The 21,817-nt window shown below is 47.7% G+C and overlaps 2 protein-coding genes across 3 annotated transcripts in view; one reads left to right on the top strand and one right to left on the bottom strand.

Annotated features, from left to right (window-relative positions):
- The window catches only part of ctsa (cathepsin A), a 59,565-nt gene extending 51,751 nt beyond the window's left edge, over window positions 1–7,814 (bottom strand). The window contains exons 1-2 of one of the 2 annotated variants that reach the window (XM_063041564.1): window positions 7,681–7,814; window positions 5,640–5,803 (exon numbers count right to left, since the gene is read on the bottom strand). In XM_063041564.1, coding sequence (XP_062897634.1) covers window positions 5,640–5,803 — 164 coding nt within the window. In that variant the 5' untranslated portion in view covers window positions 7,681–7,814. Of the gene's footprint in view, window positions 1–5,639; window positions 5,804–7,449; window positions 7,607–7,680 lie in introns of those variants that run through there. The other variant, XM_063041563.1, reaches the window with a different exon arrangement.
- A 7,062-nt stretch (window positions 7,815–14,876) lies between these two features.
- The window catches only part of LOC134357906 (phosphoenolpyruvate carboxykinase, cytosolic [GTP]-like), a 54,354-nt gene continuing 47,413 nt past the window's right edge, over window positions 14,877–21,817 (top strand). The window contains exon 1 of the mRNA XM_063069673.1: window positions 14,877–14,942. Within this exon, the coding sequence (XP_062925743.1) occupies window positions 14,877–14,942 (66 nt within the window). The remainder of the gene's footprint in view (window positions 14,943–21,817) is intronic.

Here is a 21,817-nt window from a genome sequence, read left to right as displayed (position 1 = left end):
ACCTTTCACCCTTAACCTATGACCTCTAGTTCTAGTCCCACCCAACCTCAGTGGAAAAAGCCTGCTTACATTTACCCTATCTATACCTCACATGATTTTGTATACTTCTATCAAATCTCCCCTCATTCTCCAATGCTCCAGCAAAAAAAGCCCTGACTTATTCACAAACAACAGGAATTCTGCAGATGCTGGAAATTCAAGCAACATACATCAAAGTTGCTGGTGAACGCAGCAGGCCAGGCAGCATCTATAGGAAGAGGCGCAGTCGACGTTTCAGGCCGAGACCCTTCGTCAGGACTAACTGAAGGAAGAGTGAGTAAGGGATTTGAAAGCTGGAGGGGGAGGGGGAGATGCAAAATGATAGGAGAAGACAGGAGGGGGAGGGATGGAGCCGAGAGCTAGACAGGTGATAGGCAGAAGGGGATACGAGAGGATCATGGGACAGGAGGTCCGGGAAGAAAGACGGGGGGGGGGGGGTGACCCAGAGGAAAGTTACGGAGAATAATATGTTGGACCCGGAGGCTGGTGGGGTGGTAGGTGAGGACCAGGGGAACCCTATTCCTAGTGGGGTGGTGGGAGGATGGAGTGAGAGCAGATGTACGTGAAATGGGGGAGATGCGTTTAAGAGCAGAGTTGATAGTGGAGGAAGGGAAGCCCCTTTCTTTAAAAAATGAAGACATCTCCCTCGTCCTAGAATGAAAAGCCTCATCCTGAGAGCAGATGCGGCGGAGACGGAGGAATTGCGAGAAGGGGATGGCGTTTTTGCAAGAGACAGGGTGAGAAGAGGAATAGTCCAGATAGTTGTGAGAGTCAGTAGGCTTATAGTAGACATCAGTGGATAAGCTGTCTCCAGAGACAGAGACAGAAAGATCTTGAAAGGGGAGGGAGGTGTCAGAAATGGACCAGGTAAACTTGAGGGCAGGGTGAAAGTTGGAGGCAAAGTTAATAAAGTTAACGAGTTCTGCATGCGTGCAGGAAGCAGCGCCAATGCAGTCGTCGATGTAGCGAAGGAAAAGTGGGGGACAGATACCAGAATAGGCACGGAACATAGATTGTTCCACAAACCCAACAAAAAGGCAGGCATAGCTAGGACCCATACGGGTGCCCATAGCTACACCTTTAGTTTGGAGGAAATGGGAGGAGCAAAAGGAGAAATTATTAAGAGTAAGGACTAATTCTGCTAGACGGAGCAGAGTGGTGGTAGAGGGGAACTGATTAGGTCTGGAATCCAAAAAGAAGCGTAGAGCTTTGAGACCTTCCTGATGGGGGATGGAAGTATATAGGGACTGACTTATTCAACTTTTTCCTGTAACTCAGATTCTCAAGTCCTGGCAACATCCTTGTAAATTTTATATGCACCCTTTTCAATCTTGGTGTCTTTCCTGTAGGTAGGTGACCAGAATGGCACACAAATTAGGAGTTTAGGCACCAAATATGTTATACAACTTCAATATAACATCCCAACCCCCATACTCAATACCTTGATTTATGAAAGTCAATGTGCCAAAAGTTCTCTTTACTCTCTCTACTTCTGAAGCCACTTACAAGGTACTATGGATTTGTATTCCTAGATCCCTCTATTCTAACTCGCTCTTCAGTGCCCTACCTTTCACAGTGCAAATTCTACCCTGGTTTGTCCTGTGCAACACCTCATACTTGTCTACATTAAATTCCACGTTATTTTTTTGTCCATTTTTCCAGCTGGTTCAAATCCCACTGCAAGCTACGACAGCCTTCCCCGCTGCCCACTATACCCCCAATCTTGGTGTCATCACAAATTTGTTGATCCAGTTTACCACGTTATCGTCCAGTTCATTGATATAGATGACAAATGACAATGGAGCCAGCACCAGTCCCTGTGGCACAACACTAATCACAGGCCTCGAGTCAGGGAGGCACAGCAGGCTAGCAGCATCTATAGAAAAAAAGGACAATTGATGTTTCGGGCCGAAGCCCCTCGGCAGGACAGAAGAGTTAAACTTCATCCCTGGATGAGACTTCCAGAGTAGTAATCAAATCGCTAAAAAACAGAAAATCTGCAGATGCTGGAATCTAGCAACACACACAAAATGCTGGAGGAACTCAGCAGGCCAGGCAGCATCTATGGAAAAAAAGTACAGTCGATGTTCCGGGCCAAAGTTTGCGATCAAATCCAATTTACTACCTCATCCTGAATACTATCATCTACTTTCATCATCAAGCCAATTGTGTATCCAATTAGCCAGTTCTCCCTGGATTCCAGGAGATCTAAACTTTCAGAGCAGCCTATCATGTGGAATCTTATCAAATATATTAGTGAAGTCTATATAAACATTCTAGATAGAACGAATGTAGAGTGGATGCTTCCTATAGTGGGGGAAGTCTAGGACCAGAGGGCTCAGCCTCAGAAAAGAGGGACATCCCCTGGAACAAAGATCAGAGGTATTTCTTTAGCCAGAGGAATTCTTTGCCACAGCTGGCTGTGGAGACCAAGTCTTAGGGTATATTTAAAGTGAAGGTTGATAGGTTCTTGATTACTAAGGGTGTCAAAGGTTACAGGGTAGAGAAGGATAATAAATCAGCATGATAGAATAGAGCAGACTCAATAGGCCAAATAGCCTAATTTTTGCTCCTATGTCTTATGGGCTAAAAACAATTCCCCCATCTGTCATAAACTGAGCAACCAACTTTATTTGAAAACTAAGCTCATGAGTTTTGGATTACCACCTGAGGGAGACATCCACTCAGCATCTTCCGTGTTACGTGTCAAAATCTTTTGCTTCAAAAAGATCACCCCATTCTTCTAAACGAGAGCGAGTACAGGCCCAATATACCTCCCATAACAGCTTCTTCCCTAGCAACAGACAAAGTGAACATTCTCAAAACTGCTTCCAACGTAGCTTTATCACTCTTTAAAAGACCACAACTGTGAGAAACTCTTAAGGATACTTGCATACCCCTTATTTAAGCATTTAACTGCATTGGAATCAGTTTAGAGAAGGCTACAAGTCCAATAACTACAACAGTCAGTTGTCCTCGGAGGAAACATTAAGCAATGTTTAATTTAGTATAAAAGAAACACTTGAAATCATGTGGGCCTTGATAGGCTGGATGCTGACTGGATAGTTCCTCATGGGAAAACAATCACATGAATTAGGAGCAGGCTATTCTGCCCAAGACTATTTTAACATTTAATGAGTTCATGGCAGATCTGAATTCCACATTATCGTTTACTCCTGCTTACCAAGTATTTATCTACCTCTGCCTTAAAAATATTCAAAGACTCAGCTTTGAGGAAGAGAGTTCCAAAGACTTTCTACTCATGGAGAAAGTATTTTGTTGCATGTCTTAAAACACCCCCAGGGTCCTGAATGCATTAGTCAATTCCCTTTAATTCTTCTAATCAAATTCCTCTAATTCTTCCTCCTAATACAACCCCCCCATTCCAAGTACAAGTCCAGTGAACCTCCTCTGAACTGTTTCAATGAACTAACGTTGGATTAGTTTAAGATAAACACTATGTTTTATGCCAGATGTGCTTTCACAAAGTTAGAGCCTCAGTCATTTAAAGCTGGCAAAGTGAAACTTTTTCTTCCAAAGGAAGAAAAGTGACACTCATGAACTTATTAAACAACTGAGTGGGTTCAATTGGGCGAACTGCCAATGCCTGCTTCAATTTGTCGGCTTGTAGAAGGGGATTCTGAGCAGAAAGGAGTGGTGGATTTAGCCAGTCTCCTCATGGGTACAACTCTGCCCACCACTGAGGGACTGGGTGGATGGGTGGGTTAGCACGTTTGCAGAAGATAGTTGTGGATAGTGTAGATGACTGACAAAGAATACCGCACAATGTGGATAAGTTGCAGATATGGCAGATGGAGTTTAACCCAGATAAATGTGAGGTGTTGCACCTCGGAAGGACAAATGCAAGGAGACAATATGCTGCTGAGGTCAAGATCCTTAACAGTGTTGCTGAGCACAGAGATCATGGGATCTAAGTTCATAGCATGCTGAAAGTGGCTACACAGGTCAATAAGGTAGTTAAGGCGGCTTATAGAATGCTTGCTTTTATTAGTGGAGGCATTGAGTTCAAAAGTCAAGGGGTTATGTTGCAACTTTATAATCTGGTTAAGCTACATCTGGGGTATTGCATACAGTTCTGGTCACCCCAGCACAGGAAGGATTTTGAGGCTTTGGAGAGGGTGCAGAAGGGGATCACTTTAAACCTGTGTCCTCCAGTTTTAAACTTTCCTACTCCCCAGGGAAAACTCTGTGGCTATTCACCCTACCTATTCCCCTTGTGAATTTATAAGCCACTATATGATTACCCTTTTAGCTCCCCAGGCTCCAAGGGAAAAAGTCCCAATCTAATCAGTCTCTCCTTATAGCTCAAACCGTCTAAGCCCAGTAACATTCTCTCAAGTCTTTTTTGCAACCTTACCGGTTTAATGACATCATTTCTGCATTAGGGCAACCAGAACTACCCACAGGCTCGAAACATAGGCTCACCAAAGACTTTCACAAATACTTCCCAACGACTGTGCTCAGTATCCTAACCAAAAAAAGGCAAGTTAGCCGAACTCCACCTTTTCACACTTTCTCCACTTGTGTCACTGTCAAGGACTGCGGATGGCAAATTCTGCAATCACGGCGCACCGCGGCAGGAATCACGGTGTAACACTAAGCACCCTCCACTTTCTTCTCTCTTTCCATTCTCCACTCTGGTTAACCTTTCACCCCATTACCCATCCTCTCCAGTCCCAGTGAAGGGTCTTGACCCAAAACGCAAGTAGTTTATTTCCTTCCATAGATGCTGCCTGATCTGCTGAGGAAGGGAGGTAGCTGTGCATGTGTGGCAGTAGGTTTCATGTTAATGCCAATCCCAAGACTTTTACAATGGGGGACTTGGTACTCAATGATATTACCATCTCCCTTGTCAGAGATGGCCATTGCCTTGCACTATCATACCACAGATGTTATTTGTCTGTGTCCAAATGTCACCCACATTGGGCAAAGGTACATGGCTTTGTTTTAGAGTGAAACTGTGCAACTAGCAGCCAACAACCCTACTAATGACCTTCCAATGGAAGGACAATCATTGAAGGAGCGTTAAAGATGGCCGGGCTAAAGAGACTGTCTTGAGGGACTCCTGCTGTGATGCCCTCAGATGGGATAATTGACCACCAGCCACACCCTCCTTGAGGGGAGCAATGATTCCACCATTGGCATGTATTATCTTCATGCAACCCTCAATCAAATGCCACATTAATGCCATGGGCACTCATGCTCACCTCACCTCTGGAACTTAGCTCCAATTTTACAGCAAGGCTGTAATGACATCTGGAGCCAAGTGAACCTGTACACAAAAATTTCAGATGCAGGAAATCCAGAGTTTCATGGAAATGGAAGAGGGTGCCCAACCTCTTATATTTAAATACTCTTGAATTAAATCATTTGCCTTCCTAATTACATGCTAAGTGACTTAGTGATTTTATGCAAGACCCCAGAATACCATGACACCATGCCTCATTCTCACACCATCTAGAATAAAAATTCTGCCTTACTTCCCCCACCTTGCATTTTCCACATTATATTTGATCTGTCACAAGTAAACCAAAACTCAGAGTGACAACAAGAACAATGCAAAAACATGAGTCACTCACCAGTAGTGGAGGTGTTTATTCTCAGATGTATTGAGGTACCCCGAGTATTGCCTGAAGCTGGATTGCTTGGCAAGACCTGGGAGGTGAGTAATCTCATCCTCGGCCGGAGCAGAGTCAGCAACAAAAACTTGAACTACCAGAATCAAAACCAGAAGAGGAACCATCTGACCAGGGCAAAAAAAGAGCTGACATCAGTGATAAAGTTTAATGCTGGAAAAGAATGCTGTTGAGTCAGATCATTCTTGGGGGCTAGGGAAATAATTCAATCACAAACAGGAGGAAAATCTCCAGAAACTGGAAATCCAAGCAGCACACTCAAAATGCTGGAGGAACTCAGCAGGCCAGGCAGCATCTATGGAAAAGGGTACATTCGACGTTTCCAGCCAAGACCCTTCATGGAGACTGGAGAAAAACAAGAGGAGTCAAAGGGGGCAGGGGCAAGAGAGGGGAGGAAGAAACAAGATGATGGGTGAAACGGGGGCGGGGGTGAGGGGTGAAGTAAAGGTCTGGGAAGTTGGTGAAAGAGATACAGGGCTGGAGAAGGGGGAAACTGATAGGAGAGGACACGAGGCCATGGAAAAAAGGGAAGGGGGAGGTAAAGAGCTGGGAAGCTGATGGGTGAAAGAGATAAAAGAGCAGGCGAGCAGGGAATCAGTTAGCAGAGAATAGAAGACCCTGGAAGAAATGGAAGGGGAGGAGCACCAGAGGGAGATGATGGGCAGGTAAGGAGATAAGGTGAGAGAGGGGAATGGGAATGGGAATGGGAATGGTGAAGGGGGGGGGGGTGCTTTACCGTAAGTTTGAGAAAGCGATGTTCATGCCATCATGTTGGAGGCTACCCAGGCAGAACGCAAGGTGTTGCTCCTCCAACCTGAGCGTGGCCCCATCGCGGCATTAGAGGTCATGGACTGCCATGTCGGAGTGGGAACGGGAAGTGGAATTAAAATGGGTGGCCACGGGGAGATCGCGCTTCTTCTGGAGGACGGAGCGTAGGTACTCGGCGAAGCGGTCTCCCAATCTACGTCGGGTCTCAACAATATACAAGAGGCCACAGCGGGAGCATCGGTTACAACAGATGACCCCAACAGACTCACGGGTGAAGGAAGGACTGTTTGGGGCCCTGAATGGTAGTGAGAGAGAAGGTGTGGCACTTGTTCCGCTTGTAAGGATAAGCGCCAGGAGGGAGATCAGTGCGAAGGGATGACTGAATAAAGGATCAGGTGAACGCAGCAGGCCAGGCAGCATCTCTAGGAAGAGGTAGTGTCGACGTTTCGGGCTGAGACCCTTCCTGGCCTGCTGCGTTCACCTGATCCTTTATTCAGTCATCCCTTCGCACTGATCTTTGCGGTGAGAGTCAGATCACTCGGATCAGATCAGAACATTCACTACGTTAGGGAAATTACTCCAAGAAACAATACAGAAAGTTGGTCCAGGGGCTGGAGATGAGCTGCAGCTCCCACAGCGACAGGGCACCTCTCCCCCCACCCCCAACCTTTCCCAGAGTGAGAAACGTCGTGCTCACCCTCACACCCGCAAACCAGCACCCAGTCACTGGGAAAACACTACTTCCCCTTCCATTTGTAAAATACTGCCCAGCTTGCCGAGGTCCTCCAGCATTTTGTGTTTGCTGCTCAAGATTTCCAGCGTTTGCAAAATCGCGAGTATCCGTATCCCCCTTCACTTGCACCACCTTCCCACTCCCTCAACCGCCCCGGGGATGCAACAACCTCTGCTCATCCCACCTCCGTCCAGGTAGTCGCCCACGGGGAAAGGGCACCGTCCCAAGCCGCAGCACAGAACCCAAACTCACCTCGCCCGACGATGGACCCAACAGTCCCGCTTCCCCCTTTCCCCCTTTCCCCGCCGTCACGTGCTCCGGAAACCTCCCGTGGATTACGTGAGCGCGTTTCCCGGTCTGTGATTGGAGGGAGGCGGGCGGAGGGGGTGGAGCTGTCCCTCAGTCCCGAACAGGATGGCAGGCATATCCCGCTTTCCCGGCTCTCTTCCCTCTCCGTATTATCCTCCCTCGTCCCCGACTCACCTCGGCTGACGCGTGCCGCTTGCCTCTTCCCCGCCGTCAGAACTCCTGCAGGTCATGTGAGGTCTTTCCCGGTCCCTGATTGGAGGGCGGCGGGCGGGGCGGAACTGTTCCCCAGCCCCGATCGCGGTGGAAGCGTATCCCGCTTCCTCACCCCTGATGCCCCCTTCCGTTTCCATCTCTCAGTCTCCTCCCTCGGTCTCCACTCTGTTCCTCCCCGCCTCTTCCCCGCTACCTGCCCCCTCTCTTGACTTTCACCTCCTTCATTTCCCCTTCGCTTCTCTCCCCCTTCCCTCTCTTTTCACTTTTTAAAAATGTCACACAGTAATGTAATTACATTTCCAGCGACGCACATCAAAGTTGCTGGTGAACGCAGCAGGCCAGGCAGCATCTCTAGGAAGAGGTACAGTCGACCTTTCAGGCCGAGACCCTTCGTCAGGACTAACTGAATAAAGGAAGACTTCTGAAGACTATCCTTTCTTCAGTTAGTCCTGTCGAAGGGTCTTGGTCCGAAACGTCGACTGTACTCTTCCTAGAGATGCTGCCTGGCCTGCTGCGTTCACCAGAAACTTTGATGTGTGTTGCTTGAATTTCCAGCATCTGCAGAATTCCTCGTGTTTACATTTCCAGCGAACACATCAAGTTTTAAGAGAGTGCAGCAAATAGAGGGGGTCTATCTCCGCCCACCCCTGGCCACCACCAGTCCTACTGGAGGGTCGTGATCATGCTCTGCCTTCCCTGATGTATTACCCCATGATATGTCTTCAGTAGTATCTGCCTAATACATGGTGGTGCCAGGATTCCTCCTTCCCCGTGTGTCCAGCTCCCATCTGGCCCCCTTCTTTGCCCCATTTCTCCTCCATTTCTTCGTCTCTTCTGCCTCCAACTCTTCGCATAATTTTCCTAAACTGGCTTCCATCATCTCTTCCTGCACACTTGCAATTTCAATTGCCTCTTGTTCCTCTCCTGCCTTTTTGCAGTGATGTCTGCCCCTGCTCATTTCCTTTCTGCTCCCTACTCTCCCCTTGCTGGTGAGTTTTTACTTTAATTGCTGCCGCCCCTGCTGGCAGACTCAGTGCTTCCAGCAGTTGTTGTATTAGGGGTCCGTGCTCAATACCTGCCCTCCTGCTGTCAGTGACATCCACGAAACCAGAGAAGTGCCCCAAAGATTGAACGACAGTTAAACGTAAGAACCCCAAAGTCCCCCCCCTCCGGCGTGTAAGCGGCAGCGAGAAACAATTTCCACCCCCCGGCAAAAAAAGCATCAGCACCGCAAACGAGCGCATGAGCAAAGCAATAGCAAAGACACAGACTTGCAGTTACCCCAAAGATTTCGCGTTTCACCTGGTATTTCACCTCTCTCTCTCTCCCTCCTCCCTTCTCCCTCCAAGGAGGTGTCTCCATTTTCCCAGCGAGTGGGGAGACATAACAAACAAGTCTCTGGTTTACGATGTTGATACAGTCCGTCACGTCGCTTTTTTCGAGCTCTGTGCCTGAAGATCGCAAAGATCCCGGGTCTTCGGGCCCACGGTAGTAGATTTCCCGACTCCCCCGACCACACGCGGGTCTCCTGCCATGACACCGACCCTCGATCCACCTGTCTCCAAAGCCCTGAGATCATGGGCTTCCAAATCCGAGCCGGACTCTCAGGCCGACCCCTTGGCGTGCCGAGCAACAACGGCAGGTCCTGAAACCCCGAGAACGGGTCCCATTCCCGCGAAGAACCAAAGTCAGCGTGTAACTCCAGGTCAGGGTCTTCCAAAAAAAAAAATCCCTGAAAGGGAAAAATAAAGACATTAAAGATGGAAATAGAGCTATTTCCGAAGATGCAAACAAAGGAGTTGCCGTTTAGCACCATCTTAACTTCGCTCCGCAGTATGTTCTCTGTGATCTGCCACTTTTGACCACCTAATCTCATGATGCCTGCATAAACATGCAGCTCTCTGAGCGAGTATAAATGTCCCCACTCTGGTGTCCCGAACCTTCGGTAACCATCCTTCAAAACTGGCGGCTCCGTCTCACCAAAATAACACGCACAGTTTCATCTCTTACATAAACACACATTCAGTTCTCCGCGTTCGTGATACCTCATGTTCCTATGTACCACCGACCCAAACAGACCCAAGTGGGCGTGCTAATTTTAAAAAATACTCACCCACTTAGACTGCTAAGATCGCTGGCCACACGATGGGTCACAGAGGTATCCCACTACTGTCACCAAATGTTGCGTGAATAAGTCATCAGAGAAAAGTACTGGTAGATACAAAGCAGCTTTTCTGTATTCGACAAAACAAGGTACAGCAGGCATCATTTGGAGACGCTTTCGGTGGAAAGGTCTCACTGACCCAACATGGGGCTCAATATTTTATGTGCCAATCATTAAAGGACAACACTATATTTACAATGTACCGACAATGCTTTCTTTGAAACTACATACAACCTTCACACCTCCTGATTCACATCCACACCGCAGACGTCCAAATGAATTTTAATCAGTATTGTCTGGGCTGGGATTCACGGCTTTTAGGATTAGATTGTTCATATCTGCACTCCAAATTAAATGCGCAATACATTTTCAGCTGTGAAGCCTGGTGGCCAAAGTCAATTGCTAAATGCATACGCCCTAAACCCAAACACCACTGTAACAGGCACCAGCATTCCTCTGGGGCCGAGGTGCATACATTCAAAATAGCGAGAGGGAGAGAAAGCATACATCATTAGACAAGAAAACACATGTATTGTAGTCCAACTCCCCAAGCAACATGCAAATTGATGATACAGCTCCCAGCAAACCAGCCTGTCCTTCCATCAGACGAGCACCAGAGGGCAATACTAATAGAAGAGGCCAGGTCCCAACCAGGCATGGACACAACGCATCTTCTTGCCTGGGCTGCAGTAGCAGGCAAGCCTGAGGCTTGAGGCCTAGTCCTCGCTACAACTGAGGCCACGCTGCTGCCTCATCACCTGTCTTGCCACCAAACTAGGCAAACAGGATTGCAGCATATTGCATGATCAATGCCCAATAGGGGCTTGTGATTGCAAGAGAAATGTCCAAGACAGTCGCAAATGGTTACTCTGCACACTGCTGTCGCGCAACAGCTCCATTATTAGACAATAGACAATAGATGCAGGAGTAGGCCATTTGGCCCCTCGAGCCAGCACTGCCATTTACTGTGATCATGGCTGATCATCCACAATCAGTATCCAGTTCCTGCCTTATCCCCAAAACCTTTGATTCTGCTATCTTTAAGAGCTCTATCCATCTCTTTTTTGAAAGCATCCAGAGACTTGGCCTCCACAGCCTTCTGGGGCAGAGCATTCCATATATCCACCACTCTCTGGGTGAAAAAAATTTTTCCTCAACTCCGTTCTAAATGGCCTACCCCTTATTCTAAAACTGTGGCCTCTGGTTCTGGACTCACCCATCAGTGGGAACATGCTTCCTGCCTGCAGCGTGACCAATCCCTTAATAATCTTATATGTTTCAATAAGATCCCCTCTCAGCCTTCTAAATTCCAGAGTATACAAGCCCAGTCACTCCAATCTTTCGACATATGACAGTCCCGCCATCCCGGGAATTAGCCTTGTGAACCTACGCTTCACTCCTTCAATAGCAAGAATGTCCTTCCTCAAATTTGGAGACCAAAACTGCACACAGTACTCCAGGTGTGATCTCACCAGGGCCCTATACAGCTGCAGAAGGACCTCTTTGCTCTTATACTCAATTCCCCTTGTTATGAAAGCCAGCATGCCATTAGCTTTCTTCACTGCCTGCTGTACTTGCATGCTTGCTTTCAGTGACTGATGCGCAAGAACACATAGATCTCATTGTACTTCCCCTTTTCCTAACTTGACTCCATTTAGATAATAATCTGCCTTCCCGTTCTTACCACCAAAGTGGATAACCTCACATTCATCCACATTAAACTGCATCTGCCATGCATCTGCCCACTCACCCAGCCTGTCCAAGTCACCCTGCATTCTCATAACATCCTCCTCACATTTCACACTGCCACCCAGCTTTGTGTCATCGGCAGATTTGCTAATGTTACTTTTAATTCCCTCATCTAAATCATTAATATATATTGTAAACTGCTGCGGTCCCAGCACTGAACCTTGTGGTACCCCACTGGTCACCGCCTGCCATTCTGAAAGGGACCTGTTAATCGCTACTCTTTGTTTTCTGTCCGCCAGCCAATTTTCAATCCATGTCTGTACTCTGCCCCCAATACCATGTGCCCTAATTTTGCCCACTAATCTCCTATGTGGGACTTTATCAAAGGCTTTCTGAAAGTCCAGGTACACTACATCCACTGGCTCTCCCTTGTCCATTTTCATAGTTACATCCTCAAAAAATTCCAGATTAGTCAAGCACGATTTTCCCTTCGTAAATCCATGCTGACTCGGACCAATCCTGTTACTACTACCCTGATGTGTCATAATTTCATCTTTTATCATTGACTCCAGCATCTTTCCCACCACCGACGTCAGGCTAACCAGTCTATAATCCCTGTTTTCTCTCTTCCTCCCTTCTTGAAGAGAGGGATAACATTAGCCACCCTCCAATCCACAGGAACTGATCCTGAATCTATAGAACATTGGAAAATGATTACCAATGCGTCCATGATTTCTAAAGCCACCTCTTTAAGTACCCTGGGATGCAGACCATCGGGTCCCGGGGACTTATCAGCCTTCAGACCCAACAGCCTGTCCAACACCATTTCCTGCCTAATATATATTTCCTTCAATTCATCCATTACTCGAGGTCCTTTGGCCACTATTACATCTGGGAGATTGTTTGTGTCTTCCCTAGTGAAGACAGATCCAAAGTACCTGTTCAACTCGTCTGCCGTTTCCTTGTTCCCCATAATAAATTCACCCGCTTCTGTCTTCAAGGCCCAAATTTTGGTCTTAACTATTTTTTCCTTTTTCACATACCTAAAGAAGCTTTTACCATCCTCCTTTGTTTTCTTGGCTAGTTTATTTTCATACCTCATCTTTTCTCCGTATATTGCCTTGTTAGTCACCTCCTGTTGCTCTTCAAAAGTTTCCCAATCCTCCGGCTTCCCACTCGTCTTTGCTATGTTATACTTCTTCTCTTTTATTTTTATATTGTCCATTACTTCCCTTGTCAGCCACGACCTCCCCTTACTCCCCCTAGGATCTTTCTTCCTCTTTGGAACGAACTGCACCTTCCGCATTATTCCCAGAAACACTTGCCATTGCTGTTCCACTGTCATCCCTGCTAGGGTACTGTTCCATTGAACTTTGGCCAGCTCCTCCCTCATAGCACCATAGTTCCCTTTGTTCAACTGTAATACTGACACTTCCGAGTTTCCCTTCTCCCTCTCAAATTGTAGATTAAAACTTATCATAATATGGTCACTACCTCCTAATGGCTCCTTTACCTCAAGGTCCCTGATCAAATCCGGTTCATTGCACAACACTAAATCTAGAATTGCCTTCTCTCTGGTAGGCTCCAGTACAAGCTGTTCTAAGAATCCATCTCGGAGGGACTCCACAAACTCCATTTCTTGGGGTCCAGTACCAACCTGATTCCTCCAGTCTACCTGCATGTTGAAGTCCCCCATAACAACTGTAGCATTACCTTTGCGACATGCCAATTTTAACTCTTGATTCAACTTACACCCTATATCCAGACTACTGTTTGGGAGCCTATAGATAACTCCCATTAGGATCTTTCTACCCTTAGAATTTCTCAGTTCTCTCCATACTGACTCTACGTCTCCTGATTCTATGTCCCCCCTCGCAAGGGACTGAATATCATTCCTCACCAACAGGGCCACCCCACTCCCTCTGCCCATCAGTTTGTCCTTTCGAAAGGACGTATATCCCTGAAGATTCATTTCCCAGGCCCTGTCCATTTGAAGCCATGTCTCTGTTATTCCCATTTATTTTCGAGTAGCTGGCAGCAGCACGGTCTGCACCCAGGTCAGCACCCCAGAACCTTCTCTGACCCGTCGGCCAGCTTCTCTCTCTCCTGGCCAACCATCGCCTTCTCCTCCTCCCAACCGAGTGCCAGCTTCTCCCTCTCCCGGCCACCCTCCAACTTCTACTTCTGGCCGCCGAGAGCTGGCTTTTCCTTCTCTGGCATGTCCGCTGACTTCTCTTTCTCCTGGCTGAGCACCGGTTTCATCTTCTCCTGGTTGAGTGCCAGCTTCTCCTTCTCTGACTTGTCCATCTGCTCCTTTGATGCCCCAGCCAACTTCTGATGTGGTAGGTCTGTTGTTCTTGGAGACCCTTATAAATCCAGTCCCAGGTCCTGCTGGGGAGGACAGTGGTGCTGCTGTTGCAGTCCCAGCCTCCAAACGCTGTCACCCTCATCCTGACCCAAACCACCATGACCAACAGCCATGCTCCCTCATTCCACAGACGGGCTTCTGCAGTCAGACCTTGTGCTTTCACCAGCTCTGAGTCATTGTGGCAACCAACTGCCAGAGAGAACTGCTCCTTCCGTAATTTGTGTAATTTGTGGAAGCGTATATAATTCACAGTACTGTGCTTTGTGTTCAGTGTTTGGCATACAACAAGTAAGTTGCTATGGCTTTTCTTAAACATAAAATGCCTCTGCCATTTTTATTTGCGAAAACCTATGTTGGTGACCCTTACAGCCGAGGATTATTCCAGAGTTATTGAACATGTCAGCCAACGCAGTTGCTTAAAACTGCTGGAATTTTGGGAGCAAAATGCATTGCTCGGTTTGTACAAGCCGAGTTCATGCTGTGAGAAACCTCCACCAACAACACCAAATATTTCTATATGGTATCGTCACTCAGCAATTTCATGGTTGTGTGAGTGGTGAGTCTGCTTGAACACTCACCTGAACACAATAAATACCGATCGCTGAAAACTCACCTTTACAGATTTTTGGACTATCGGAGTCTGACCATGCCAAGCAGTTGCTATCCTTGCCTGGCCATGGTGATGCTAAGCCATCAAAACTGACGGACCACCTGCTGTCTCTCCTGGAAAATCATCATCCTTGTTTTATTTTTAAAGAATGCTTCATTCAGCAAATGTCTGATCAAGTTCACATAGCCCTCACTAATGCAAACGTGAAGAACTATAGGGAGTTTGCTAAAATGTCTGATAGTCTATACTCAGCTGGGTAGCGATGCATCATTCCTCACCCTTTCTCTACCTCAATAAGCCCAGTCAGCAAATCCCTCAACATAAGGATGCCTGCAACTGCAGAACTGATGAGCCCGGGCCTGTGCTTTTACCACACTCGCTTTGGTGCAAACGTGAGGAAGTACTGACCACCTTACAGCTTCGACAGTGCCAGCGCATCAGAACATCAGAGGTCTGTGAACACTGGGTTCCAGCTGCCAGGGTCATCCACTGTTCATTACAGACACCCATTCAAGGCGACATTTCCTGTGTGACATGGGTGCTCAAGTGAGTGTTCGGCCAGCAAGGCAAAGAGTTACGAAACCTCGCTGGGGGTCACCCACGACAGCAGGATCCAGACTAACAGGACACGACGGGTGATGCTCTGCATCAGTGGGCAACATTACACATGGGACTTCGCCCTGGCAGGAGTGGCTAAACCCTTGCTCGCTGCAGATTTCCTGTGTGCCCAAGGACTATCAATCAATCTTATGAACCGCCAACTTGTGGATGTCAATGACTTTGGGTCGTTAATCTGCTCCCCCAGTAAGTTCCCCACAATGACCCTGCCAAGCGCATGCACCACCACATGTGAGTTCATTCGATTGCTGGGTGATTTCCCAAACATCACCAAGCCAACATTCTCCACAACAGTCACAAAACATGGGGGCAAGCACCACATTCCCACACCTGGCCCACCAGTCCATGCCCGCACACGTAGACTGGACCAAAAAGGCTGGCAATTGTGTATGCTGAGTTGGCCAACATAGAAAGACTTGGCATTGTATGCTGGTCGAATAGTCCCTGGTCTTTACCCCTGCATATGGTCCCTAATCCTGATGGTGGTTGCCGACCATGTGGTGATTATCGATGCCTTAACACGGCCACCACCCCCAATCATTATCCAGCCCCACACTTTTCGGTATGTTTAGCCAGAGAGTTGATTTTTTCCAAAGTTGATCTAGTCAGGGGCTACCATCAAGTGCCTGTATGCTCAAAGAACATTCCCAAAACAGCTGTGATAACCTCATTTGGCTTCTAAGTTTCTGTGCATGCTGTTTGGGCTGAAAAATGCAGCACAGTCTTTTCAATGCCTGATGGACTCTGTATTACAACACTTAGATTTTCTTTTTATTTACCTGGTTGACATACTTGCCACTAGTGCATCCAAATCTGAACACATTTCTCATCTCTGCACACTTTTTGAGTGCTTAAGCCAAAACGGGTTGATTATTAACTCTGCTAAGTACCAGTTTGGGTTGTCAGCCATTGACTTTCTTGGCCATCGCATCTCCACCTCAAAAGTAGTCGCTATTATGGATTTCCCACTGCCCGACGCTACCAAAAACTACAAGAGTTTTTAGGCATGGTGAATTTCTGCCACCGGTTCATTCTGTGAGCTGCTGATCTTAAGCTCCCCCTGTATAGTGCACTTAAAGGCAATGCCCCTAATCACATGCTTGACTGGTCAGTGGACATAACCAAGACATCTGATGATACCAAACAAGCTCTTTCCAAGCAACACACACAAAATGCTGGAGGAACTCAGCAGGCCAGGCAGCATCTATGGAAAAGAGTCAACATTTCGGACTGAGACCTTCATCATGACCGGAAAAAAAAGATGAGAAGTTAGAGCAAGAAGGTGGGGGGATGGGAGGAAGAGATACAAGATGGTAGGTGATAGGTGAATCCAGGAGAGGGGGAGAGGTGAAGTAAAGAGCTGGAAAGCTGATAGGTGAAAAAGATATAGGAGTGGAGAAGGGGAAATCTGATAGGAGAGGGCAGAAGATCTTGGAAGAAGGGGAAGTGGGAGGAGCACCAGAGGGTGGTGATGGGCAGGTAAGGAGATGAGGTGAGAGAGGGAAGCAGCAATTGGGAATGGTGAGGGGACAATTACTGGAAGTTCGAGAAATCAATGTTCATGCCATCTGGTTGGAGGCTACCCAGACAGAATATAAGGCGTTGGTCCTCAAACCTGAGTGTGGCCTCATTGAAGCAGTAGAAGAGGCCATGGACTTGCCTGTCAGAATGGGAAGTAGAATTAAAATGGGTGGCCACTGGGAGATCCCGCTTTTCCTGGTGGACACAGTGTAGATGCTCAGCAAAGCAGTCTCCCAGTCTATGTTGAGTCTCACTGATATACAAGAGGCCACACCGGGAGCACCAGATACAGTAAATGACTCCAACAGACTAACAGGTGAAGTGTCACCTCACCTGGAAAGACTGCTTGGGGCCCTGAATGGTAGTGAGAGAGGAGATGTAGGCAGTTGCTTAGGGAGTGATCCCTGTGGAAAGGGGAAAGTGCGGGGGGGGGGGATGTTGAGGGAAAGATGTGGTTGGTGGTAGGATCCCATCAGAGATGGTGGAAGTTATGGAGAATTATGTACTGGACATGGAGGCTACAGGGGTGGTAGGTCAGGACAAGAGGAACCCTAACCTTAGTGGGGTGGCGGGAGGGAGGATGGGGGGGCAGACGTACATGAAATGGAAGAGATGCGGGTGAGGGGAGAGTTGATGGCGGAGGAAGGAAAGCCCCTTTCTTTAAAAAAGGAGGACAACTCATTAGTTCTGGAATTAAAAGCCTCACCCTGAGACCAGATGTGGAGAAGACAGGGGAATTGAGAAAAGGGGATGGCATTTTTACAAATGACAGCGTGGGAAGAGTATAGTCCAGGTAGCTGTGAGAATCAGTGGGTTTATAAAAGATATCAGTAGATAATCTGTCTTCAGAGATAGAGACAGAGAGATCGAGAAAGGGAAGGGAGATGTCCGAAATGGACCAGGTAAATCTGAGGGCAGGATGGAAGTTGGAGGCAAAGTTAATGAAGCTGATGAGCTCAGCATGGATGCAGGAAGCAGCGCCAAAGCAGTCATTGATGTAGTGTGGGAAGAGTTGGGGAGTGATACGAGTGTAGGCTTGGAACATAGACTACTTCATGTAACCAACAAAAAGGCAGGCATAGCTAGGACCCATGTGAGTGCCCATTGCTACACCTTTTGTTTGAAGGAAGTGGGAGGAGCTGAAGGAGAAATTATTGAGAGTGAGGACCAGTTCCACCAGATGGAGGAGAGTGGTTGGATCTGTTATTTAGAAAGAAGCAGAGAGCTATAAGGCCCTCTTGGTGGGGGATGGAGGTGTATAGGGACTGGATGTCCATGGTGAAAATGAAATGATTGGGGCCAGGGAAATTGAAATCATTGAAAAGGTCACGAGTGTGTGTAGGTAGGAAGGGACTGAAACGGGGGATTAAACAGAGTCGTGATATGCAGATATAGGTTTGGTGGGACAGGAACACGCAGAAACAACGGGTCTACCTGGACAAGCAGGTTTGTGGATCTTGGGTAGAAGGTAGAAACAGGAGGTGTGGGGTGCATGAACTATGAGTTTGGTGGCAGTGGATGGGAGATCCCCAGAGTTAATAAGGTCAGTGATGGTGCTCCTTAGTGGGGCCCCGTTCGAGGGGTAAGAAAGAAGGTGTGTCTGAAAGTTGTCACTGGGCCTCAGCAAGGTAGAGGTCAGTCCACCAGACTACTACACCACCCCACCCCCCACCATCTGCAGGTTTGATGGTGAGGTTAGGATTAGTGCAGAGAGAGTGGAGACCAGTACATTCCCTTCATAGCGAAGTCTCTTCCAAGGAAGTTCAAATCTTCCCTTCACTGTGAAAGCTCTTTCCAATGCAAGGGAGCACCGTTTGAAGGCCACAGCTGCCACATCCAAAGGGCCCTGTGGGTTTGAGCCAAGGAATTGGTTCCAGGGAAGGAAGAGGAGTGTTGTTTAGGTCTGATGTGGAATGGGGAAGTGAGGGGTTAGCTTCAGACCCATTCTGAGACCATGGTCAGATTGTGTCCATCGGACAGCTTAACTCAAGGCTCCTTCAGAGTCTCTCGTGATGCCTAGTAACCATGCTTTTTGGGTGGGAGAGTGGGAATGGAAAATGGAGATGAGAGGGAAGAAGGGAAAGGAGAGAGGTGAAGGGGGAGGAGAGAGTGGGAGAGGTGAGAGGGGAGCCTTATGTATTAAAGAATAAACGCGACTGTTTGGAACAAATGCCCTTGCCATTTGTTTCAGGTTTTGGTAGGTTTGTGACTTTCCTTCTCACCCCCTCCCTCCTCACCACCCCTCCCACTCCCCCTCAGCCCTCTTGCCACTCTGCTGCTCCCCTTTCCCTTGCATCCCCTCCCACCCCCTTGTCTTTCCTCATGCTCTCCCTCCTCACCATCTCTCCACCTTGCTGCTCCTCACACTTGCCTCTCCCTTCCTCCCTGTTGCCTCTTTCGCTTCTCCATCTGCTCGTCCTCCCTTTTGTTGCCTCTTCTGCTTCCCTCCCCTCCCTCCTTCACCTCCACCTTCCCTCCCTGTTGTCTCTGCTGCTTCCCTGCCCTCCCTCCTTCCCCCGACCTGACTCCCTCCCCATCACCTCTCCTGATTCCCCCACTCTTCCATTTTCCCTGCTCTCCTTCCCATTTCCCCCACACTCCTGCCCTCTCACTTCTCACTCTTGTGCGCCCACTTGTCCCTACTGCCTACCCTCCCTTCCGTCGCCCCTCCTAATTCTCCCACCTGCCTGGCCTCCCTTTCTCTCCTCGCCTCTCCCATTCCCTTCCCTTACTCAGGAGCGAGCGTTACACAATGGTTCCCCTCTCCCCAAACGTAGTGAGGAGGAGGGTGGGGGGTGGGGTGGGAATTGAGTAATCCTGTCCCTCTCTTTTCCATCCCCGAGACGACTGAAGAGAAGGAGTGGGCCGAAGAACAGCATTGCAATGAAAAGAAAATCTCTATCTACAAACAGAATCAGGTGCCACAGGGAGAGGTGTTGTTCTATACAGAAACATTGGTGCAGCGGGGTCCTCCCACCAGCCAAGGCGCTGTTGGGTCGATGGACAGAGATGGAGACCCAGTGTGGATTGAGGTGACGCCAGCAGTCACTTGTTTGGGGGTGGCTGAGCGTGAGTGGGGTATTTCGGAACTTTTCGGCGGACTTGAGATACTGATTAGGCACTTGGTAAAGTCCTATAGAAAGAAGTGAGGTTTACACAGGGTGGATAGAGTTAGAGTGGAGAGGTGGAGGTGTTGGTGAGAAGATACGGATATGAAGGTAAGCTTCTGGTAAGTTTCTCTCTTTCCTTGTCTATTAGCCCTACCTATAGGGTAGTGAGAATGGATCCAGGGTCAACATGTTCTTCATGTCGGATGTGGGAGTTCTGGGAGACCTCCAGTTTTCCTGATAACCACATCAGTATGAAGTGCATCGAGCTGCAGTTCCTCACGGACCGTGCTAGGGAACTAGAACTGCAGCTGGGTGACCTTCGTCTCACCTGAGAGGTAAGAGCTGCAGGCAGGCAGGCACCCCTAAGCTGCAAGAGGCAGATAGAGGGGTAACAATCAGGAGAAGGAAAGGGTATAGCCAAACATGCAGAGTACACCTGTGGCTGCTCCCCTCAGTAACAGGTATGCTGCTTTGGATACTGTTGAAAATCTGTCTCTGGCAGTGCATTCCACCACTTACCATTCCCTGTGCAAAAAAAAAACATGCCCACTATACTTTCCTCTAATCTCCTTTAAATTATCCTTCTCATATTCGTCACTGCCGTTCTGGAATAAAGGCGATGGCTGTTCACTCTACTCTTGCCTCTTAACATCTTATACACCTCTATAAGCCACCTCTCATCCTCCCTCATTCAAAAGAGAAAAGCCCTAGCTCGCTCAATTTTTCCTTATAATACCTGATCTTCAGTCTAGGCAGCATTCTGGTAAATCTCCTCTGCACCCTCTCTAAAGCTTCCATCTGCTTTCCGTTGTGACTGAACTACAATTGTGCCACCTAGAAGCTGGAACGGGGAAATGTAAGTCTTTATTCACACAGCGAGGCTCGAGGAGAGAGAAAGAGTGAGGGTACTGGAGAGTCAAGTGAATCTAACCCTCTTGACACAATGTTAAACACTATTAACTACAGTTTCAATAGCTATAATCATCTAGTTACCTATAACATGTGATCTTACCTTGTTAAACAGCCTCATGTGTGCACCTCGTCAAAGTTCTTCTGGAAGTCCAAATAAACAACATCCACTGACTCTTATTTGTAAATCCTGCCTGTTATCTCCTCAAAAATTCTGATAGATTTGTCAGGTAAAATTTCCCATTAAGGAAACCACACTGACTTCAGCCCACTTTACCGTGTGCCTCCAAGTAGCCCTGAAGTGTCATTTTTAGTAATGGACTCTAACATCCAACATCTTGCCAACCACAAAAGACAGGCTAATTGGTCTATAATTTCCCTCCCTTCTTAAAGAGAGGGGCAACATTTGTGATTTTCCAGTTCTCCAGAACCATTTCAAAGTTCAAAGTAAATTTAGTATCGAAGTACAGATATGTTACCATATACAGCCCTGAGATTCAATTTCTTGTGGGCACTCACAGTGATTACAAAAAACACAATAGAATTAATAATATTTTACTCTTAAAATCTGCCTGCCATGTTTCACCACACCAGGCTACTCTGTTTAAGTTAGCTCTTCGAAATGTGAGGTCCTTTTCAAATAAGACTTTTATACCCCATCTTCCCTATTCCCCACTTTTACCCCTTCTCACCTGCCTATTTCTTCCCCCTGGGTACTCTTTCTCCCATGGTCCACTCTCCTCTCCTATCAGATTCCTTCTTCTCCAGCCCTTGACTTTTCCCACCCACCTAACTTCACCTATCACCTTCCAGCTAGTCTCTTTCCCCTCCCCCCACCCCACCTTTGCATTCTGGCATCTTCCCCCTTCCTTCTCAGTCCTGAAGAAGAATCTCGACCTGAAACGTTGTCAATCTATTCTTTTCCATTGATGCTGCCGAACCTGCTGAGTTCCTTCAGCGTTTTGTGTGTGTTACTTTAGCGTAAATGATTTTAATACCTCTACAGACCTTGATTTTATGTTCCTAACTGAGACCTGGTTAAAGCCAAATGAATACAACCAGTTATCTGGACTGCACTGCCCTGAATCTGAGCTACGGCATTTTCTGTG

The sequence above is a fragment of the Mobula hypostoma genome, chromosome 2 (genome assembly GCF_963921235.1).
Source record: "Mobula hypostoma chromosome 2, sMobHyp1.1, whole genome shotgun sequence".
NCBI classification, from domain to species: domain Eukaryota; kingdom Metazoa; phylum Chordata; class Chondrichthyes; order Myliobatiformes; family Myliobatidae; genus Mobula; species Mobula hypostoma.
The sequence above is the reverse complement of the archived record's forward strand: the minus strand, read 5'-3'. Positions and strand labels throughout refer to the sequence as shown.